Raw genomic sequence first — 22500 nt, 5'->3', positions numbered from 1 at the left:
GGTTTGGTGTATGGCACATTGGTAGTGGGTAGATGTGTGTGTTAAGAAATTACAATTGTAAAATCAACAATAAATAATGCCATATATTGTATATATTTCAGATCATTGTCAAATCTTCTTGTGATAAAGTATTCAAGTTTGAAGATGTGTTTGATGAAGACTGTCCACAACATGAGGTGTACAGGAAGACTGTTGCTCCACTAATTGCCAAAGTGCAAGAGGGTTATAATGCCACTGTCTTTGCCTATGGACAGACAGGGTCAGGGAAGACATTTACAATAGGAACAGATCCCTGCACTGCCAAGGTTAGTTACTCTAAGTCTTTGTCATTACTAATGAGTTTTTGTGATAATCAGTGTTGAAATTTTATTGATTGGTAGGTAAAATATTATTGAATATGTTATTTCTTTTAGGAGGATGAGGGTCTTCTCCAGAGAGCAATGCACACCATATTAGGAGATGATAGAGAGCAAGATGAAAATGAAGCCCCTGGTGCTTCAAAATCTGGTTACCTTTCACTATCTTTTATGGAAGTTTATAATGAGACAGTGTTTGATCTCTTAGCTCCTAGTAGGGTATCATTGGAAGTCAAAGCTGGGAAGGGTGGAGGTAAAGTTGAATGTTCCTTGTTATGTCATGTGTGGTTTCTGAATAACTTTGGAAAGTGATATTGTAATACAGGAAAGAAATGCGATGCCATCAGTTGCTAAAGGTATATAGGAAATGTATTTTTATTTATTTTTTTCTTCCAGGTGTATCAGCTATAGGAATGGTAGAGAAACAGGTGCACAGTGTGGAAGAGGGGTTGTTGCTCCTAGAAAAAGGAAATAGTCTGCGCAGTGTTGGGTCAACAGCAATGAATCAGCACTCATCTCGTTCCCATGCCCTCATTTATTTAAATGTCAAAGTATGGTTTTGTGTCTGTTTTGGAAATTTATGAAATATTGCAAAATTTGTCAGATTATTAACTGATATATATTCTGAATGTTGGTATCATTGAGATATAGATCAATGCAAAGACTTTGTTTATGTATATAACTATATATGATTTACAGATTGGAAGTCGTCAAGGCTGCTTGAAGCTTGTTGACTTAGCAGGAGCTGAAGGGGTTGGCCGAGCTCAAACTTCTGGTCAATCATTTATGGAGGGTGTGGCCATCAACAAGGGGCTTCTGACACTGGGTAAAGTCCTTGCAGCACTAAGCAACTCCACAACTGGATACGTACCATACAGGTGTGTAATGACTCTTTAATGTGATCTTAGTTTAGGGAAGGAATAATACATTTTGCAGTAAATATTGAAAAGTATTTTATTTGTGGGTACATAAAAAAAAAAAAAATCATATTCATATTATGTTTTACTTTCTTTTACAGAGAATCTATTCTGACGAGGCTCCTCAAAGACTCTTTGGGAGGTACCAGTCACACTACCATGATTGCCTGTGTTAATCCAGCAAGCATCAACATGTATGAGACGATCAACACACTCACATATGCTGAACAAGCAAGAAACATACGTACCAGGCCTCAGGTGCTCTCCACTGTAAAGGTAACCTTTTTTTATTAGATAGTTTGTAGAATTTTTGGGGCATGTGTGATCATAGTTGTTTTGCTAATTAGTTTTTTTTTATATTCTACATAAAGTCTAATTCTACAAAACTATCTGTAGTATGAAGTTTGAGTACACACCAATATTAAGAGTCTGAATAAAAGTAGGAAGAAATTATTAAAGCCAAAATTTTCCATTATAGCCAAGTATGTTATTTGAATATTGTGCTAATAATGATATAAAGGAGTATAATTCCTTGTGCCACAGCAGAAATCCTGAGAACATATACTTTCATTTTATCAATAGCTTGCATTTTTTTAATTATTATTATTTTATTCTTCTTCTTATTATTGGCATCACCATCATTTATTCATTTATTTATTTATTTATTTATTTATTTATTTATTATTATTTTTTGGTCTCCCCCCAGCGATATGGTATAAAGCGTCGTTGTGAGGATGTAACTGCCACACCAGGAGCCTGGAAGAGACGAGTCCTTGCCTCAGGGAAGAAGCAAGATCACAATACTACAGTCTCAACTCCAGGCCACAAAGTCCCAAAAAGAAAAGTTGTGACTTCCCTAAACAATTCATTTGCCACACCTAGCAACATGTCAGTATACACTCTTCTATACTGTACTATGCTAAAGAAAAAAAGGACATTTAAACATATATCTCAGAAGATTATGTATACTCAGTTACCCTTTACAGAAATCATGATTATTAGTATGTAATTACTAATTTCTATCTTTTTTTAATACCATATATCTTCATGTATTGGATAGAGGAGCAATACTGCAGGATGTTCTAAAAATGATGTGATAGTTTTCTTGCAATGCCATGCTTGTCATCCAAGTAGTCATGCTGTCAGATAACTATCAAAAACTGGTATAATTGATTTAGAGTATATAATATTGTCCACATTAGCAAGAATCAGATAGAAACATTTTTATCTATTATCATATTATGGACAAAACTTCTTGGCTCAGAGCTATTTGGTGAACAAAGTAGGATGGGGTGATTGCATAGACCTTTTTTGTCATCCACATGTATTTATGTAGTACAAGGGTATCTATTTCATACATCATTATTGGTGTTTATGCCACAGAAAAAACAGCAACTCTCTATGATATCCAGTGTCTTCAAAATCTAAATAAAATGTCTATCTACAGCACGAGGAATATCTTCAGCAGCTCTCTTCTGGAACCTAGCATGCCTCCACCACCTTCAGGGTTCCCTACCATTAAACAGCCAATCTTTGAGGATGTCTCACCCTCAGGTGTTAGTGTTATACATCGTATTAGGACATCAGATGAGGTCAAGAGAACCTCTGCCCCTTCGTTCAGGTGAGGTTTATATGTATGTTTTCTGTTTATTTATGTGTTATTGGCTTTTATTGTTTGAGTGCATGATCTCCTGAAGTTACATGTGTATATCTAATAGTCTGATGATTTTTCATTATTCACCCATCATTGTAATCATTCATGAATTCATTTCTTGTATTTATTCTTATCATTACTGTTGTTGTCACACTTCCCCCAATCTCTCCACAGTCCAATGCTTGAGCGAGTGACCAACCGATTAGAGCAGTCTGTGATGACCCAGCTAGAGAGTATTGAGGATCGTGTGGCTGACAGAATTATTGAGCGGCTTACCAAGAAGAGTAGGAGGAAACGAAAATCAAGGTGACTTTTTAATATTTGGTTTTGGGGGAGAACATGTTTGTAATGATGATGATGTTCATGATAAATTTGGGTTGGGGGTTTATGAAAGTGTTTGTGTGTTTGTATGCATGTGAGTGTAGTTATGTTTGATTTTAATGTATTGCAGACATATTGTAAACTATGACAAATATTAAATGACATTCAGTAAGTTAATGTATGTGAGGGTTTTTCAAAGTTATAGTTACTAATAAAATATTGGTCAATTTGATAGAGCATGTCTAAACATTTGGTGTGACCAGCAAATTTTTTTCCCCTGTTGACATTTTCCCTTTTCCTTTGAAGATTGTGATATCTTGCCCAAACCAAGAGAATATGGTTGTGTTTACATGTATTGCGGAATTATTTATAAAAAAAATATTTACTCTTTTTCTACTTTTAGAGCAAGAACAAGGACAAAGAAACACCAGAGTTCCACACCCACAGGCACTGAAAATGAGAAATCGTTAAGTGAAAGCGATTCTTCAGACAGCAATAACCTTGGTGCATCCATCATTGGTGCCATTTTTAACAAACATGACATGAAATCAATGCTGCAAGGAATAGTCACGGATGCTTTACAGAGCACACAGAAGGACAAGATGCCAAGGGTAGGGAAGTTTTTGTTTATGTTACTTTGTCTTTTATAAATTGTCTTCTTCTTTTTCTTCTTATATATTTTTTTTAGGAATAGAATTTGTAATTGTTTGTTTGATGTTGTTGAACTGTTAATATTACCAAGGAAGCTTTAGTTTTATAAGGATGAATAGGCAATTAACTCCTTGTCTCTAGGTTTAATGAGATCCATGTCATATATAAATTAGCTATTATTCACCTGGGTGACTTGAATTGCTGTCATGCTGAGAGCCTGTATCTAATGCAAGGAATACAGGTAGAAACTTCATATTACTACTACTACTACACAATAACATTTCAGCCTTTTGTGCATACCATTGAAAAAGGTACTTTTTGTTCTATTATACTATTGAGGAAGGCTGATATATGTTGCTGAGGAACATGCATTGATGCATATTTACATGTTCGTTCTGGTTGCTTAGCTGCTTGTAGTTATATATGCCTTGGACTGAAAACAGAAAATAGACAAAATTACAGGGTACAGGTTGAGGTTATCTAGTTCTTTATTTATGCTGAAGTAATATTTTTAGAACAGTTGATGTGTATTAGCAATTTTGTGTGATACAGTATGGCAAGCACTTACATGTACAGCATAACAAATACATACACTTGCATAAATATTAGCACATAATCATGCATGAGCTGGTTTTGGTAACCTCAGCTAGTTGGTTGCTAAGGGATTTATGCTAAGTAGATAGGTCATTCATAAAGATACAGATTTTCACTTGTGCATTTATATGCTTATTTTAGCAACACTTCTATTTACAAATGTTGATATATTTACTGTTTCATTCCATCCTCTCTGCCCCTTACATACACACACTAACATACTCTCTCTTTCTCCCTAATTCCTTCTATATCTTCTCATCTGTGTCCTTTTTCTTCTCCTTTTCTGCTCTATACACAATTTCTTAACAACAAGTAACCTCAAAGATAGGTCGCTGAGGGATGTGTGTAGTACAGACGGGTTGCTCTCACTTAACTTTGCTGTCTTCTTGTTGGTAGCATGATCTCCTACAGTGCTCTCATACCAAACCAAAGAATTTTTATTTCTATTTTCCAAAGATGTATACTTATTTTCCATTTGTTTTTTAGGAATTTATTGGTAAATAAATCTATGAAATATAAACATTTAAAATGAAAAAGAGATAGGAAGCAAACTGTAGGTGTCAAATGTTAGTTTTCTTGTATTTTTGTTTTGTTTAGCATTTTGTAATATGTGTAATCTCACAACTGCACTTATTGTCTGCCACAACCAGCATTCAACTTGTTTGTAGTTTCTTGAGTGTTGCATATTATTACTCTTTACTTTTCTTTTGAAAATCATATTTTGAAGCTCTGTATGACTTGTGAATTTAGTAAAAAAGAAAAATATATATAGTCAAGACTAATTCACTGCAATATCTTTTATAGCTGTATATAATGGTCTTTGGTTGAACACAAATTGTTTTATAGATGTTGAAAGTGGGTATGTCAATATCATTAGGCTAAGATTGCATATAATAGATTTGCTGTTGGTAAAGGTTGGCAGGAAATGTGAGTTATGATTAATGCTGTAAGTGGAATATTAGCTTACATAATTTTCTCTCCATCTTCCAGAGAAGTAAAAGGTTTAGCACTGTACCCACAAGCTATAAAGAAAATGTGCTTTCATCCAGTGATCCTCGGAAACCTCTGGGAGATGTCACTAATGTTTACCAGTTAAGTGACACTATGTGTTTGAAGAAAGAGGACGACTTGTCATTTATGGCTCAAAAGCCTGTTCCACAAAAGCAAGATCCATCTGACATGGATATTGACTATGATCTTGTGAAAAAGCTGCCGATAACCAGTACAGCTTTTGTTGATGCTCGAGCTGTAAGGAGATCTACTCGCCTCTCAACAAGGCAGAGCATCCACAAGTCTCTGTTCCCAAAGATAGACCAGGATACTTCATCTTCTTTCTTTAAGTTAAATGACAGAAGCACTACCAGGTCTGACTTTGATCTCTCTCATGATACCACAGCTGTTTTCAATGATGGTAGCTATCCGACCCTGAAGTCACGTGAAGTTGATCTTAAATTAAGTGACCAAGCAGATAGCAAAGAAAATGTGACCGTAATAAGTACTGGGACCCCAACCTTCTTGAAGGAAGAGTCTCAATTGAAAAGTGATGGAGACAGGATGAATATCACTCTCTCTTCTCCCTTACAAATTGACAAAATTCTCAAGAGGAATACAAATCACGATGTTCGGAGGTCCTCGAGATTTGCTGCCATAAAGGCCACTCAGCGTAATTTTGAGATCTATAAGGGACAGAGTCCTCTTAGTAATTTGTGCAAGAGCAGGCGTTCCTCTGTTTCCACTAGGAAAAAGAAAGGTAAAACAAATTTTGTATTTTGAAATAATTTCATGGTAAATTTAGCCCTAGATACCTGGTCTTACCTGAAAAGTGTCTATATGCATGTAAAATAAAAATTATTTAATTTGGAAAAACATGAAAACATTATTGACTTTTCTTACAGCAATGGCATCAGCAAATGTCACAGTTTGTGCAGTACCTACAGAGACCTCTTTCATGAATGAGACAGATGGAAAGTGGCAGTTGGTGGTAAGCCCTCGCCTCCAGAAACAGCACAATGACAAAATCCTTGACATCTTAAATAATGGCTCTTTGAAGACTCTCCAGCAGCTCCCCACAGTAGGGCCCAAGACTGCCATGGTTATACACAACTTTAGGTTAGTTTTTGGAGTGGCAGTGATTGCATGATTTGGTTCCTGATCTTATGAGGATGTTCTGTTTTGTGGTACATAGTAGAACTGCTCTGTTACTTTCTTTGTATGTGTGTAATAAATATGATATACTTTCATAATACATTTGTAGTATGACTAGTATGTTCTTATGCTACCATATGTTAACAGTATGTTTAATAACTTATTTTTCACCCCAAGGCAATTGTATGGAGAATTTAAATCTGTTGAAGATCTGAAAGATGTACCTGCTCTGCCTAAGACCTACTACACAAGGTTCATGAAGGTGAGTTCTTTATTTGTGCTGTATTTTGTAGCAAATTAGCATCCTTGTATTCGAAGGTAAATTTTAATATGCTTCTATTTCAAGAGAGTAGTCAAATTTAGAGTCAAGGTTTAGATTAATTTCATAACGATGTATATGTAAAATGTATCCACAAATATATTATGATCTTGACTGCTTATCAGTTTTGTTATTTCTACACATTTAATAGACTCATAGCTTTGCGATAGATGCTTTAAAATATGCTATTTACTTGCATTGAATTCTTAAACACTTCTGTTCCTCTTAGACTGTGTTACCTAATTCAGTTGTGATCTATTCTGTGTCTTACATATGGTATATAATTCTCTCATTTTTTGTGCATGGTAAAATATAGAAGTGAAATATGGACTTTCAGTATAATCTGTAACAGTATATGGTTCATTAAAGAAAAAAATATAAGGAATTTTATAATAAGTAGTCTTTATATATTAACAAAAACTCTATCTCTTACAGGCAAACTTAATGAATCAACTTTGTTTTTAGTTCAAAGTTTCTCCCAACGAAAAGTACCTGGTCCACTCTTTTGGTATCACGAGTTATTGCAGATACCATGATGAATACAAGTTTCTGTACAAGATTAATATTAAGAATTTTATGAATTTTTGTAAAAACACATTTTGTGACCTCTTCACAGAAGAAACATTAATGATATTGTAAAAGCTATTTCCTGTCAGAATGTATATTTGATTTGATTTTGTTAAAACAAAAAAAAATATTTGATTCTATAATATAGGTTTAGGAATATAAGATTTTTTGTCTTTTTAGATCTCAACTTTATTTTATATATGTATATGCAAGTGTATACACTTATGTATTGATGTGACAAGGTTTTACATTTTCCCTCATTATTAGTATTGTCTTGTACTTCTTCCATTACACTTTACATTTCTTTGTGAAAATTTCTTTATTAGCGTATGGCAAAGTTATCCAAGTATATGGCCAGAAATTAGGTAAATTATTTGCTCTTGACTATCAACTTATTCTTACTTTTCTATTATTTTAAGGCATCATCGAGTAAAAGATTTTTTGTGGCTCATGCTGAAGTCATGAGTCTCTGTGTCCAACTATCCTGTGTAGTTTTAAGCTGCTCTGGTTGATTTTTTAAGCCTACAGCACAGATCGGTTATTTCAGAAAGTGGTATCTGACACCCAAGAAAACAAAATGTTCCTAACTACTCAGTGTAACACGACTTGCAAGTTAGAGAGATTTTTTAAACTATTGTATCCCATTAGCAAGAAGAGATACCCTTTTCTCTTTAAAAAGTGTGCTGCAAATATATAATACTGTTAAATGAGATGCCCTTTTCTTTCTATTTAACAATGGATGTATTATATATATTTCTATATGAATTTTTCATTATTAAATATAGCTTTCTTTAGTAAATATATGGTTTTATTTACTTTATATCCTTAAAAGAGTATGTAGGTGTATGTAGAATATTTGTTATATCATATAGACTGGACTTTTGATTTCATTAAGTATGTAGAGTATTTATTATATCATATAGACTGGACTTTTGATTTCAATAAGTATGTAGAGTATTTATTATATATAGACTGGACTTTTGATTTCAAGTTCACTATTTCAATCTCTTATTTTTGTGCCCTCTTATTACAAGTTTTCATCAATGTATACAAAAACTTATTAAACTTCAGTCTAATATAACAGATTTTTGAGGGAAACTGCCATATATTGAGAAAACTGTAAATGTTTATTCTTACAGTTGTCCAGTATAGATACCCATTCCCACTAGAGAATGAAATTTTGTCACCTTTATAATGAAAGAAATTTGGGCTTTCTGCACTCAAATAAATAGGCTTTGGATAAGTGCAATCAGCAGCAATCTTTTTAGATCAGTCTTATAGGATTTGTTTCATAGAGAAGGCTTGTAGGTTTATTATTAATAATATTACCTGAAATGATATTTGTCTGGGACTCAACACAAAAAAGTTTGTTTTTCTTTGTTTACGTGATTGTGATGGTAAATATGAGTTTATAGTATTTTCTTCCTGTTTAAATGGTCATATTTGAAAAGATTAACCCAGATAATAAACCACACATAAACATACCCTTGGTAGGATAAAAAAAATCAGTAAATTACAATTTGGAAATTTTATTGTATTTATCTACATTTTTTTTTGCAAGAATACTAATCTCTATCTTTTCTTTCTCTCTGTTTTTTATTTATTTTTTATTTTTTTTCTCTCTCTCTCTCCCCCTCTCCCTCTCTCTCTCTCTCTCTCCCTCTCTTGCTCCTCCCCTCTTACACCCTCCCTCCCTCCTCATCTTTCTCTCTCCCTCCCACCTCATCTTTCTCTCTCTCTGTCCCTCCCCTCTTCTTTCTCTCTCCCTCCCTCTTCTCTCTCTCCCGCCCTTTTCTCTTTCTCCCCTTCTGTCTCTCTCTCTCTCTCTCCCTCCCCCTCATCTTTCTCTCTCTCTTTCTCCCTCCTTCTCACTCTCTCTCTCCCTCCCCCGTTTTTCTCTCTACCTCCCTCCTTCTCTCTCTCTCTCTCTCTCCCTCCCCCTTCTTTCTCTCTCCCTCCCTCCTTCTCTCTCTTTTCCTCCCATCTGTCTCTCTCTCTCTCCCTTTCTCTCTCCCTCCCCCCTCATCTTTCTCTCTCTCTCTCTCCCTTCCCCCTTCTTTCTCTCTCCCTCCCTCCTTCTCTCTCTCTCCCTCCCTCCTCCTCTCTCTCCCTCCCTACCTCCCTCCCTCCTTCTCTCTCCCTCTCCCCCCTCTCTCTCTCCCTCCTACCCTATCTTACTGAGAAACGTCCAAGCCGCCTTCAAGGTCACACCCTTTAAGTAGCAGGCCAACCAGTCTCTTTCTCTCCCTCCCTTCTGTGTCTCTCTCCTTCCCCCCTCATCTTTCTCCCTCCTCTCTCTCCCTCCCTCCTTTCTCTCACTCCCTCCCCCCTTCTTTCTCTCTCCTTCCCTCTCTTTCTCTATCCCTCCCTCCTCTCTATCCCTTCCTCCTCTCTATCCCTTCCTCTTCTCTCTCCGTCTCCCCCTCTCTCTCTCCCTCTCCCACCCAATCTTTCTGAGAAACGTCTGAGCCGCCTTCAAAGGTCACACCCTTTTAGTAGCAGGCCAACCCATCTTACGTCGCCTGCTATGGAGCGACCTCTTCATCCCTGGTTTCGAACTTAGACCACCGTCGACCACTACGAGTCTCCAACCGGCTTCCAGTAGAGCATATTTTCCCTCCTGGAAGCCAACCTAGGGTCACACTTGGTCCTCGCCAACCTTGCGGGGAACAAGGTCTATGTAAGTACTTATATAGACCTTGGCGGGGAAGGCCTCTACCGCGAATACACTGCACGAACACGTCTTGAGGCCGAGTGCGCTTCCAGGATGTCTTTACTGGTGCAAATAAACGCCGAGAGACAGTGTGTTTCCTTAACTATCTTTTGTCGGTGTGTCTGTTAGCCAGTATATGTATCTATTTATCCGTATTTCTATCTCTTTAGCTCTCTCTCTTTCCTTCTTTCTCTCGTCTCTCTCTCTCTGTCCCCCCCTCTCTCTCTTTTCTTCTTCCCCCTCCCTCTTTCTCTTTTTTTCTCTATCTCTTTTCCTCTTCCTCTCTCTCTCTCTCTTTTCCTCTTCCTCTTTATATCTCTTTTCCTCCCCCCTCTCCCCTCCTCTCTCTCTCTCTCCCGCCCACCCATTCTCTTACCAATCCTTTCCATGTTGCTTCTATAGCAGACTGGCGATTACGACACTTTCATCGTCGTACGCCAGGCAGCTTGTCAAGCAACTTTTCACATAGATTAGACTTGATTTTGGAAAATTCTGATCATTAAGAGAAACATCTAACCTGGACAGCGAAAAGGTCACTTATCTTTCTTTATGAACATGCATGGATTCATCATGAGTTTTAGAAAGAATATACACAAGTGGTGTGTTTGAATATAGATTTTTTAAAACATTAAACGTCTTTCAATGAATCTGAATTTGTATCAGACAAATTCAATGAAAAAAATCTGCTAATAGTTTGATATTTCAATTATCATTCAAATTGGAAAATCATTCTATTCTTTTAATATGCTTGGTTATATCAGTAATTCTTATTAAGTCTATCCGATGATAAACGCAAAATATTCGTGTATTAAAGTACAAGTGTGAATCGGTTAAATTTGAAAACTTGTTCAGGCTAATAAATCATTGATACTGTCAGTGTAGACTCGTAGTAACACACACAAACACACACACACATACACACACACACACACACTCACACACACACATACACACACTCACACACACACACACTCACACACACACACACAAAACCAATGAAATACCCGCATTATCAACTGGATCTCACATACCGGAAGCGTGCATACAGTAGTGCTCACCCACACGTCTGTACATTTATCCTAACACCAATATTCCCAACCTCTGAACATATACCAGCTGACGTCACACCCAACGCTAAACCGATGGAAGAGCGACCGGTATCAGCCATGATTCACCGCGTGACGCCTATGATCGCGATAATAAACCTTGAGATAAGATAGCGCCGCCATTCAAGCGAGGAATTTCAAACACTGTCAGTCCCGCGCGGTAGGTCTGTGGGAGCGAGACGGTGCCGGTCGCGAGCATGTGTGGGTTCAAAGCGCTGAAGGCCTCCGGGGTCGTCGTGGCCGTGTTTGCCGTCGTAAGTCCGAAGAGATTCTTACTTTCATTCACTGGTGGCACGTGCGAGTATATTTATGTGTATACGCAGGAGCACACGTACAAATACACATGCACACACACACGCACGCACGCACGCACACACACACACACACACACACACACACACACACACACACACACACACACACACACACACACACACACACACACACACACACACACATAGTATCAGCTTATCTATCTATCTATCTATCTATCTATATAGATGGATGGATAGATAAAGAAACAGGAAATTGGTACAGATAGATAGCCAGATGAACAGACAGATTGATACAGAAAGATATAGATTGATGCAAAGATATATAAATATAGATATGTAGATATTCAGATAGATACAATATGTGTGTATATTGACATGAGGTAAATCCACCTACAACCAAAAGAGTGTCTTTTCTATTCCACCAAATGCATGACATGAAACAAACAAACAAACATAATAACTGATAAGAAGAAGAGGTGTTAACTGGAACGCGGAGAACACTCAAGTGAACGAGAAAAAAGAAAAGAAAACAAATCTCACGAACCTTCCCACAGATCACACGTTTAATTGAATTCCACGGTCTTATCGGTCGCCGGCTCGGATTTTTGGATTTGTGAAGGTCTACGGATTTCTGGATTTCTGAAGGTCTACGGATTTCTGGATTTGTGAAGGTCTACGGATTTCTGGATTTGTGAAGGTCTACGGATTTCTGGATTTCTGAAGGTCTGCGGATTTCTGGATTTGTGAAGGTCTACGGATTTCTGGATTTCTGAAGGTCTACGGATTTCTGGATTTGTGAAGGTCTACGGATTTCTGGATTTGTGAAGGTCTACGGATTTCTGGATTTGTGAAGGTCTACGGATTTCTGGATTTCTGAAGGTCTGCGGATTTCTGGATTTGTGAAGGTCTACGGATTTCTGGATTTGTGAAGGTCTACGGATTTCTGGATTTGTGAAGGTCTACGGATTTCTGGATTTGTGAAGGTCTACGGATTTCTGGATTTGTGAAGGTCTACGGATTTCTGGATTTCTGAAGGTCTACGGATTTCTGGATTTCTGAAGGTCTGCGGATTTCTGGATTTCTGAAGGTCTGCGGATTTCTGGATTTGTGAAGGTCTACGGATTTCTGGATTTATGAAGGTCTACGGATTTTTGGATTTGTGAAGGTCTACGGATTTCTGGATTTGTGAAAGTCTACGGATTTCTGGATTTGTGAAGGTCTGCGGATTTCTGGATTTGTGAAGGTCTGTGGATTTCTGGATTTATGAAGGTCTACGGATTTCTGGATTTCTGAAGGTCTACGGATTTCTGGATTTATGAAGGTCTACGGATTTTTGGATTTGTGAAGGTCTACGGATTTCTGGATTTGTGAAAGTCTACGGATTTCTGGATTTGTGAAGGTCTGCGGATTTCTGGATTTGTGAAGGTCTGCGGATTTCTGGATTTATGAAGGTCTACGGATTTCTGGATTTCTGAAGGTCTACGGATTTCTGGATTTCTGAAGGTCTGCGGATTTCTGGATTTGTGAAGGTCTGCGGATTTTTGGATTTGTGAAGGTCTACGGATTTCTGGATTTGTGAAGGTCTGCGGATTTCTGGGTTTGTGAAGGTCTACGGATTTCTGGATTTGTGAAGGTCTGCGGATTTCTGGATTTCTGAAGGTCTGCGGATTTTTGGATTTGTGAAGGTCTACGGATTTCTGGATTTGTGAAGGTCTACGGATTTCTGGATTTCTGAAGGTCTGCGGATTTCTGGATTTCTGAAGGTCTACGGATTTCTGGATTTCTGAAGGTCTACGGATTTCTGGATTTCTGAAGGTCTACGGATTTCTGAAGGTTACGGATTTCTGGATTTCTGAAGGTCTGCGGATATCTGGATTTCTACGGATTTCTGGATTTCTGGATTTCTACGGATTTCTGGATTTCTACGGAGCCAATTTTAGGCGTGGTGACGATTCTCTGGTAGACGTTGTCGTGGCTGTGGCGGGGAGGATGAGAGACAACTGGAGCGAAACGGAGGAGAGGGAATTAAATAATGAGGAAGAGGGTTGGAGAGAGGGGGATGGGGAAGGGTTGGGGGTAGAAGGAGGGAAGGGGAGGGGAGAGGAGGAGGAGAAGGAGGACGAGGACGAGGAGAAGGAGGAGGAGGAGGAGGAGGAGAAGAAGGAGGAGGAGGAGGAGGGGGGGGAGGAAGAGGAGGAGAAGAAGAAGAAGAGGAGGAGGAAAAAGAAATAATAAATAAAAATAAGACAAAATAAAAGAAAAGAAAACGGAGAAAAGAATAAAAAATATATATATATAGTAGAAGAGAACAGAAAATGAATAGCGGAAGAAGATGAGAAAGAAAACGGACAGCATTCCAACAGTGTAACACGTTTCTTGGTCCAAGAACTTCAAACAAATTTTCCAGCGATGAGTCATGGCGGGAAATCAGATAAAAGCGGAAATGACGACATAAACTAATACGGCAGTGATAGTTATGAGTAGACGAAGGTATTATCAAGCACGTTTGTTACTACTATGGTTGCTTAATTATATAATTGTGATAATGGTGTTGTGAAAATGGCGATGATGATTATAATTACAGGGCATCGTATCATAATTATTATCATTGCCGTTATTACTGCTGTTATTTTTATTATCGTTATAATAGTAAAAATTGACATTATTACTATTATTTTTTATGATTACTACTACCATTACAATAACCACTATTGTCACTACTATGTAACTGCTACTACTAATACAACTAATAATACGCCTTTTAATACTGAAACTAAAAGTAATGCTAATGATGATTATAGTGATGTATTGATATTCAAACAGCTGTATTATTGTTATTTTAATAATAATTATTACTATCATACTTAATGATTAAAAGCAAAATAAATGTGCTAGACATCTAAGGTCATATAGCACTATAGGAAGGCACAGTGAAGGGGTGATGACCGGTAATAGTTGTTATTTGTTAACTATCTAGAGACGTATTGAAAGGTTAGAGATGGGTAAAGGAGTTGATGAGTGATTGGGTTATGGTGGGTTTGGGTGTGGGATTAGATCAAGCGAAGGATATGTATGCGTCTGAGGAAGGAGAACAGGTCAAGGTAGAAAATGTGTGATTCTGTATAGGTTGGGAGGTCGGTGAACGGAGGATAGGTGGGGGGGAGGGGGGTGCGGGCTGTAATAAAGCGTGGGCAGGACAAGAGAATGCGTGGAAGTGAAAGAGGGACATTACACTGGGGAGTTGGGAATTGGTATAGGAAGATGTTTAAGAAAAGTCTCATGGAAGCAGATAACGGATGGGTTATAGGAAGGATATGACGAAGGTCTGTGAGAACGGAAACACTGAATATTCCAATGTTAGAGAGTCATATCTTAGCTGATCTATGAGTGATAACGGTTACAGTGCGTTTTGGAGAATTTGAAGAGGGAGGGGCTAGGGATGAGATAAGGAATTGGAGGGGGTGGTGGTGTAGTATCAGGAGTGGTATCAGGAGGTGGGGAATCTGGGAAAGGGCGTAGTTGTGACATAAGGAATTCATGTGTGTATCCTGGAGGGAGTAATAGAGGGGATGGAGGTAGGGTTAATGTAGGTGTAGTTGGAGCTGGTATCAGACGTAACTGCAATGAGACGGGAACGATCGGGTAGGGTACGGAAAGAGACTATTTGGCTGGACTAAATAGAGTATTTAAGATATTGGTAGAGTTGGGGGTGGTAGAAGGACGGGCACGTGTGGAGGAGGGGGTATTGTATTATAGTATTACGGAGAGACGGAGAATAAGGATGTAAGGTAGTAATAAGGGAGGACGGGGTGGTTGATGAAGATTATGGGAGTAGAGGTCATGAAGTTGATAATGTTGGCAGAGTAGGAATATCTCCTGGAGATTAAGTCTCGTCTTGGGTGGGTAACAGCAACAACTACATCACAATGTTATTGATGATAATGGCAATAAAGGTGGGGAATTAAATAAAAAAAATAGATACAACATAAACATAATAAATTAGTTGTACTAATGATGATACTAATATTGATAATGATAATCACAAACAAATTACCGGTCATGTCTTCTACGAGAAAATCCAATTTACCTTGGAGAAAGATGGTCAGAATATACCCTTTTCAGGCTAATTGATCAATATTGCTGAATCTGGGATCGTAATTAGTATCTTTGTCAGGGCATTGGGGATCTGGAGTCCCGAATTAGATTAGGTAATCACTAATGAAACATACTGTATCCTTGAGGCTTCTTCCTGAACCTCGGAAAGAAAACGGAGAACTTGACAACAAAAACATGATCCGATCCTGCACTTCCGTCAAAATTATTCCTGACACTTCAAGAATGCGTGTGCGGTTGTTTTAATGCGAGCCACGAATCCACCGGCAAATAACCCCGATGCTTTTACTACACATCCTGCAGCAGATGACATAAAGTTTATTATTGTCAAACAGCACGTCAGGACCCGGATCAAACGAGCATCCGTCACCTTAAAATTTCTTACGCCATGTCGGGTGCATGAAGATAGAACGGATAAAAACAATCCGTTAATGATTAAAGAGCCAATAAAAAAAAGAAAGAAAGAAAAAAGAAAAACAATGGAAGCTGTATTCATCAGGAGGAGAATGTAAACACCGTATCGTGCTTCAGATTATCCAAGGTCGGAGTAACTTTTATGCGGGTAACGATGCCAGGTGAATCTTCGGCTCATGTCTGATATGATCACGTTTTGTCATCTCCCTGATGTGTGTATTTCTGATCTGTTGCATTGTGAAGTTATTCATTCTCGTTCGCACATTTTTCTGCAATATCAGTGAACATAATCATGGTAACAGCAATATATATAACAATAGATGTATAACTATATACAAACACAAATATATATGTATATATATGTACATGTATATATATGTATATATATGTATATATATGTATATGTATATATATGTATATATGTATATATATATATATATATATATATATATATATATATATATATATAGAGAGAGAGAGAGAGAGAGAGAGAGAGAGAGAGAGAGAGAGCGAGAGCGAGAGCGAGAGCGAGAGCGAGAGCGAAAGAGAGAGAGAGAGAGAGAGGAGATAGATAGATAAAGATAGAAAAAATCTGTGCAATCTATACATATTCACAGACCAATACAAAGAAAATGTACACTGCACTTACTGTGGCATCAACAGTAAAAAATTTAAATATCGATGTGTTTCAACCATCTCTGAACTCAAGTACGTTTGATTACTTTTCCAAATATCCCTTGTGCAATTCTCTTTTAAATTTCATTTCATTCCTGTCACACTAAAAATCAGATTATAATGGTGTGAGTTTATTCATTCATTTCTATTATCAATAATTCGCTCTTTGCTTCCAATAATTCTTTTAAATTTCATTTCATCCCTGTCACACTAAAAATCTGATTATAATGGCGTGAGTTTATTCATTCATTTCTATTATCAATAATTCGCTCTTTGCTTCCAATAATTCTTTTAAATTTCATTTCATCCCTGTCACACAAAAAACTGCATATAATGGTGTGAGTTTATCCATTCATTTCTATTATCAATAATTCGTTTTTTGCTTCCAATAAAAAAAATCTTAACCCACAGCTAGGGTCCTTGGGCACTGAAGGCTTTTTCGCTTGGAAGGTTTACGAGGTGAACAACCAGTGCGCCAACAACGTGTCTGTTTGCAATCATGAGGGTAAGATACCGAACGCGCTTCTTTTGTTTTCGATTCCACCCTTTTATCTTCATCTATACCTTCCTTATCCCTCTATTTTTACCTTCGTTTGCGTCTCCACTCTTGGTTCCACTTCCACTTCTTGTCTAAGTATTCGACGTTAATTCCACTTTGGGCTATCCGATCCCTTCCACCAACTACGTCTCTGTTTCCACCGGTAGTTTCAGCTACATCTCTATCTCCACCTCCACACCAATCTGTGCCTGCTCCACCTGTCGTCTTATTCCTGAATTCCACCTCTACCTCCCATCCCCACCCCCCTTCCGTCTCCACCTCACAATTCCACCCTTACACACCCCTTTTTATCTAGTTTTGTTTAACCTATTGTGCTTAACCCAATAGGCTTCACTGTGCAGTAGTAGTTGTTGTTGTTGTTATAGTAGTAGTAATAGTAATAGTAATAGTAGTAGTATAAGTAGTAATAGTAGTAGTAGTAGTAGCTGTAGTAGTAGTAGTAGAAGTAGTAGTAGTAGTTGTTGTTGTGGTAATAGTAATAGTAGTAGTAGAAGAAGTAGTAGTTGTAGTAGTAGTAGTAGAAGTAATAGTAGTAGTTGTTGTTGTTGCTGTGGTAATAGTAATAGTAGTACTAGAAGAAGTAGTAGTAGTTGTAGTAGTAGTAGTATAAGTAGTAGTAGTAGTTGAAGTAGTAGTAGTAGTTGTAGTAGTAGTAGTAGAAGTAGTAGTAGTAGTTTTAGTAGTAATAGTAGTAGAAGTAGCAGTAGTAGTTGTTATAGTAGTAGTAGAAGTAGTTGTAGTAGTAGTAGTAGTAGAAGTAGTAGTAGTAGTATTACTAGTAGTAGAAGTAGTAGTAGTAATAGTAGTACTAGAAAAAAATCTAGATTCCACTTCAGTGATTATGCTGTTTATTCATTAATTGACGTACTGCAACGAATCATTCACTCACAACCTTAATTCATCTACTTTTTATTCATCGTAATTCATCTGCTTGTATATCTTTATTCATCCGTTCTTTATTCAATTTATTTTTATTATTATTATTTTTTTTACAGACTTGGAAGTCCGATCGTACATTGGCTTAGCAGAAGGTATTTTGGGGACGGCGGTGTCCGTATGCTTCGCCATTGGCTTCGGTGCTGTAAGTAGATTTTTAACTACTGAACTAACAGTTTTAATGAGAATGTCGGTGGTAGAATTGAGAATAGAAAATGACGATGGTGATGGTTATACCTGCTGCTATTTCTGTTAATAAAAATAATGATACTACTACTACTAATAATGATGATGATGATGAAAATTATGATAATAACAATAACAATGATAATTGTAACGGTTGATGGTGAAAATAATGATGTTGGTAATGATAATATTTATTTTAAGAATAATCATAATTATCAATATTCTTCTTCATAATAATAATAATGATAATGATAATTAAAAAAGATAAATGGAATCATTTTAATTGAAATAATAATGAATTAAACAATGATAGATGTTCTAGTAATTATAAATGAAAAGATAATTAACGAAATAATGATAAATGACGCAATGATAGATTAAATAATAATAAATGAAATGATAACGAAATTGTGATAATGAAAAATTGATAAATAGGATAATAATGAATGAATCCACAATAAATAAAATGGTATTGAAATGATAACAAATGAAATAATCGGTAAATGGAATAATGATGTATGAAATGATAGTCGACGAAACAATGAATTAAATGATAAATGAAATAACGATAAATGGAATAACGATAAATGCAATAATGATGAATGGAATAATAAATGAAATGACGATAGATGGAATAACAATAAATGAAATGACGATAAATGGAATACCAATAAATTAAATAATGATAATAAATGAAATACTGCGTGAAGTGAAGTGATATTAAATCCCTTTTCTCCCGCCAGCCCTCCGTTGCCCTTATATGGCTGTGGGAGGCCTGGGCGCTGGGAATCTCGGGCTATAATTCGTATTGTATCTATGACTTCCACCAGAACATCATTGGGGTAAGTATTATTTCCTTTTATGCTCTCTCTGTCTCTCTGTCTCTGTGTCTGTGTCTGTGTCTGTGTCTGTCTCTGTCTCTGTCTCTCTCTCTCTCTCTCTCTCTCTCTTGGGGTAAGTATTATTTCCTTTTATGCTCTCTCTGTCTCTGTCTCTGTCTGTCTCTGTCTCTGTCTCTGTCTCTGTCTCTGTCTCTGTCTCTGTCTCTGTCTCTGTCTCTGTCTCTGTCTCTGTCTCTCTCTCTCTCTCTCTCTCTCTCTCTCTTGGGGTAAGTATGATTTCCTTTTATGCTCTCTCTCTCTCTCTGTCTCTGTGTCTGTGTCTGTTTCTGTCTCTCTCTCTCTTTCTCTCTCTCTCTCTCTCTCTCTCTCTCTGTCTCTCTCTCTGTCTCTCTGTCTCTGTCTCTGTCTCTGTCTCTCTCTCTTGGGGTAAGTATGATTTCCTTTTATGCTCTCTCTCTCTCTCTCTCTCTCTCTCTCTCTCTCTCTCTCTCTCTCTCTCTCTCTCTCTCTCTCTCTCTCTCTCTCTCTCTCTCTCTCCTCTCTCTCTCTCTCTCTCTCTCTCTCTCTCTCTCTCTCTCTCTCTCTCTCTCTCTCTCTCTCTCTCTCTCTCTCTCTCTCTCTCTCTCTCTCTCCCTCTCTCTCTCTTTATTTTCTGTATGTGATGATATGTGTGCGTTTTTTTAAAGAAGCTTTCTATTTTTTTTTGTTTTTTGTTTTTATTTCTTCATTCTGTTTTTAAATCTCCTTTCGACCTTGCGTCTGAATTTTAGTCTCTTGTTGATTAGTCTGTTTTGTAGTTATTATTTTTTTTTACTTATTAAATAATTCATTCCGCACCACAATTCATTACTTATTAATGTCTATTACTTAAATTATTTATTACTTACTACTTATTAATCAGTCTATTATCAATCATCCATTACTCATCTACTATGTATGACTCATCAATCAACATCCTAATTATTTATTACCTAATTCTTAATCAATCAGTCTATTCGCCTGTAGCAAGCGAGGCGCCACAGAGTCTCATGCGCTTCCCTCTCTTCCTCTTTTCAGAACCAAACGACCTTTCCTTGGGACACGGTTGTTGATGACGACTACGGCTATTTCTTCATCGAGGCTATCTGCTCCGTTTCTCTGCATCTTCTTATCGTCATTATCTCTGTTCCCTTGGGTTTCGCACTCTCTCGCATGGTACGTATTGAAGATACGAGGGAGGGTGGGAGGGAAAGAGGGAGGGAGGGAAGGAGGGAGGGGGTGGGAGGGAGAGAGGGAGGGAGGGAGGGAGAGAGGGTGGGTGGGAGAGAGGGTGGGTGGGAGAGAGGGAGGAAGGGGAGGGAGAGAGGGTGGAAGGGGGAGGGGGAGGGAGAGAGGGAGGAAGGGGGAGGGGGAGGGAGAGAGGGAGGAAGGGGGAGGGGGAGGGAGAGAGGGAGGAAGGGGGAGGGAGAGAGGGAGGAAGGGGGAGGGGGAGGAGAGAGGGAGGAAGGGGGAGGGGGAGGGAGAGAGGGAGGAAGGGGAGGGGGAGGGAGAGAGGGAGGAAGGGGGAGGGGGAGGGGGAGAGGGAGGAAAGGAGGAGGGAGGGAGAGAGGGAGGAAGGGGGAGGGGAGGGAGGAGAGGGAGGAAGGGGAGGGGGGAGGGAGAGAGGGAGGAAGGGGGAGGGGGAGGGAGAGGGGGAGGGAGAGGGATGGGGGAGGGGGAGAGAGGGAGGAAGGGGGAGGGGGAGAGAGGGAGAGAGGGGGAGGGGGTGTGAGGGTGGGAGAGAGGGGGAGAGGGTGTGAGAGAGGGAGGAAGTGAAGATGGAGGAGGAGGGAGAGAGGGAGGAAGTGGGTGGGAGAGAGGGGGAGGTGGGAGGGAGGGAGGGAGAGAGGGTGGGTGGGAGAGAGAGGGGGTGGGAGGGAGAGGAGGGGGTGGGAGGGAGAGAGGGGGTGGAGAGAGAGAGGGTGGGAGAGAGAGAGGGTGGGAGAGAGGGTGGAGAGAGGGAAGGAGGGAGGGAGGGGAGGAGGGAGGGTGGGTGGGAGGGGAGGAAGGGAGGAAGGAGGAAGGAGGGAGGAAGGAAGGAAGGAGGGGAGGAGGGAAGGAAAGGAGGGAAGGAAGGGAGGGAGGGAAGGAAGGAAAGGAGGGAAGGAGGGAGGAAGGGAGGGAGGGATGGAGAGAGAGAGAGAGGGATGGAGAGAGAGAGAGAGAGAGAGAGAGGATGAGGAAGAAAGAGAGAGAGAGATGAGAGAGAGAGAGAGAGAGAGAGAGAGAGAGAGAGAGAGAGAGAGAGAGAGAGAGAGAAAGAGAGAGCGAAAGAGAGAGAGAGAGAGTGTTTCATCATTTTCATTTCTTTTGTTATCCTTAATGTTGGAATTTCAAAATTCAATAATTTGATGGTCGGGTATCCAGTCAATGGCTTTGATTTATTATCATTATATATATATATATATATATATATATATATATATATATATATATATGTATGTATATATATATATTTATCATTATTATTATTTTTAAACGAAACCATCGTATATTTGTTCATACAATATTATCTCAATAATGACTCATGTCACTGAAGGAAAATTGAACTGGAATTATAATTACGGACAAACACTGAAACCACAGGCCTTGATTGTATGTAAATATGTGTATTGACACTGGTGATTCAGTCCACAATTAAATATTAACTTTTCGGTAAATTCATGTACATCAGTATTTGTCTCGATATCGCCCTAAAAAATAAAATATACTGTTAACATAACGGCGATATGGTATCTAATCTTAACAATGCATTGGGGTTCCTGTAACGGTGAAAGAAAACTCGTCAGCTAAGCATCACACTTTCCACTGTTTGCAAAATATATTCATTTCTTTACGGTACGACACTTTGTTACCAAATACATCGACCCCGTTATATTTGAAAAGGGAAAATAATTTAAATAAGTTAAAATTATTTAAATAAGTTAAAAGAATAGTGAAGAAACGGTTTAAAAGTAAAATGACATTTGCTATGCTGGGAAAAAACCGTTATCACTTTCAAACGTAACGCTCGGTCGTTTCATTCAAGTTATTGCTGCATCGGAACTTCCTCAGAAAATACTGTTTTCATTGTGAAATACAGCCTTTACCTGGCCTTTAATAACTTAATCCGGTGGAGTTGTTGACTAACAACATATGC

The 22500-nt window shown here is 38.3% G+C and overlaps 2 protein-coding genes across 3 annotated transcripts in view; both read left to right on the top strand.

The window, feature by feature from the left end:
- The window catches only part of LOC113802639 (uncharacterized), a 10009-nt gene extending 1686 nt beyond the window's left edge, over positions 1-8323 (top strand). For both annotated transcript variants that reach the window (XM_027353247.2, XM_070124291.1), the window contains exons 3-15: positions 102-305; positions 414-609; positions 753-907; positions 1056-1234; positions 1375-1549; positions 1980-2161; positions 2721-2894; positions 3102-3233; positions 3652-3859; positions 5484-6243; positions 6389-6602; positions 6816-6900; positions 7393-8323. In XM_027353247.2, coding sequence (XP_027209048.2) covers positions 102-305; positions 414-609; positions 753-907; positions 1056-1234; positions 1375-1549; positions 1980-2161; positions 2721-2894; positions 3102-3233; positions 3652-3859; positions 5484-6243; positions 6389-6602; positions 6816-6900; positions 7393-7422 — 2694 coding nt within the window. In that variant the 3' untranslated portion in view covers positions 7423-8323. The remainder of the gene's footprint in view (positions 1-101; positions 306-413; positions 610-752; positions 908-1055; positions 1235-1374; positions 1550-1979; positions 2162-2720; positions 2895-3101; positions 3234-3651; positions 3860-5483; positions 6244-6388; positions 6603-6815; positions 6901-7392) is intronic.
- A 3135-nt stretch (positions 8324-11458) lies between these two features.
- Positions 11459-22500, top strand: part of LOC113802628 (uncharacterized) — a 12762-nt gene continuing 1720 nt past the window's right edge. The window contains exons 1-5 of the mRNA XM_027353240.2: positions 11459-11597; positions 17232-17325; positions 18375-18460; positions 19245-19343; positions 20400-20537. Coding sequence (XP_027209041.1) covers positions 11541-11597; positions 17232-17325; positions 18375-18460; positions 19245-19343; positions 20400-20537 — 474 coding nt within the window. The 5' untranslated portion in view covers positions 11459-11540. The remainder of the gene's footprint in view (positions 11598-17231; positions 17326-18374; positions 18461-19244; positions 19344-20399; positions 20538-22500) is intronic.

The sequence above is a fragment of the Penaeus vannamei genome, chromosome 8 (genome assembly GCF_042767895.1).
Source record: "Penaeus vannamei isolate JL-2024 chromosome 8, ASM4276789v1, whole genome shotgun sequence".
NCBI classification, from domain to species: Eukaryota; Metazoa; Arthropoda; class Malacostraca; order Decapoda; family Penaeidae; genus Penaeus; species Penaeus vannamei.
Note: the sequence above shows the minus strand (reverse complement) of the source record. Positions and strands in the feature narration are given on the sequence as shown.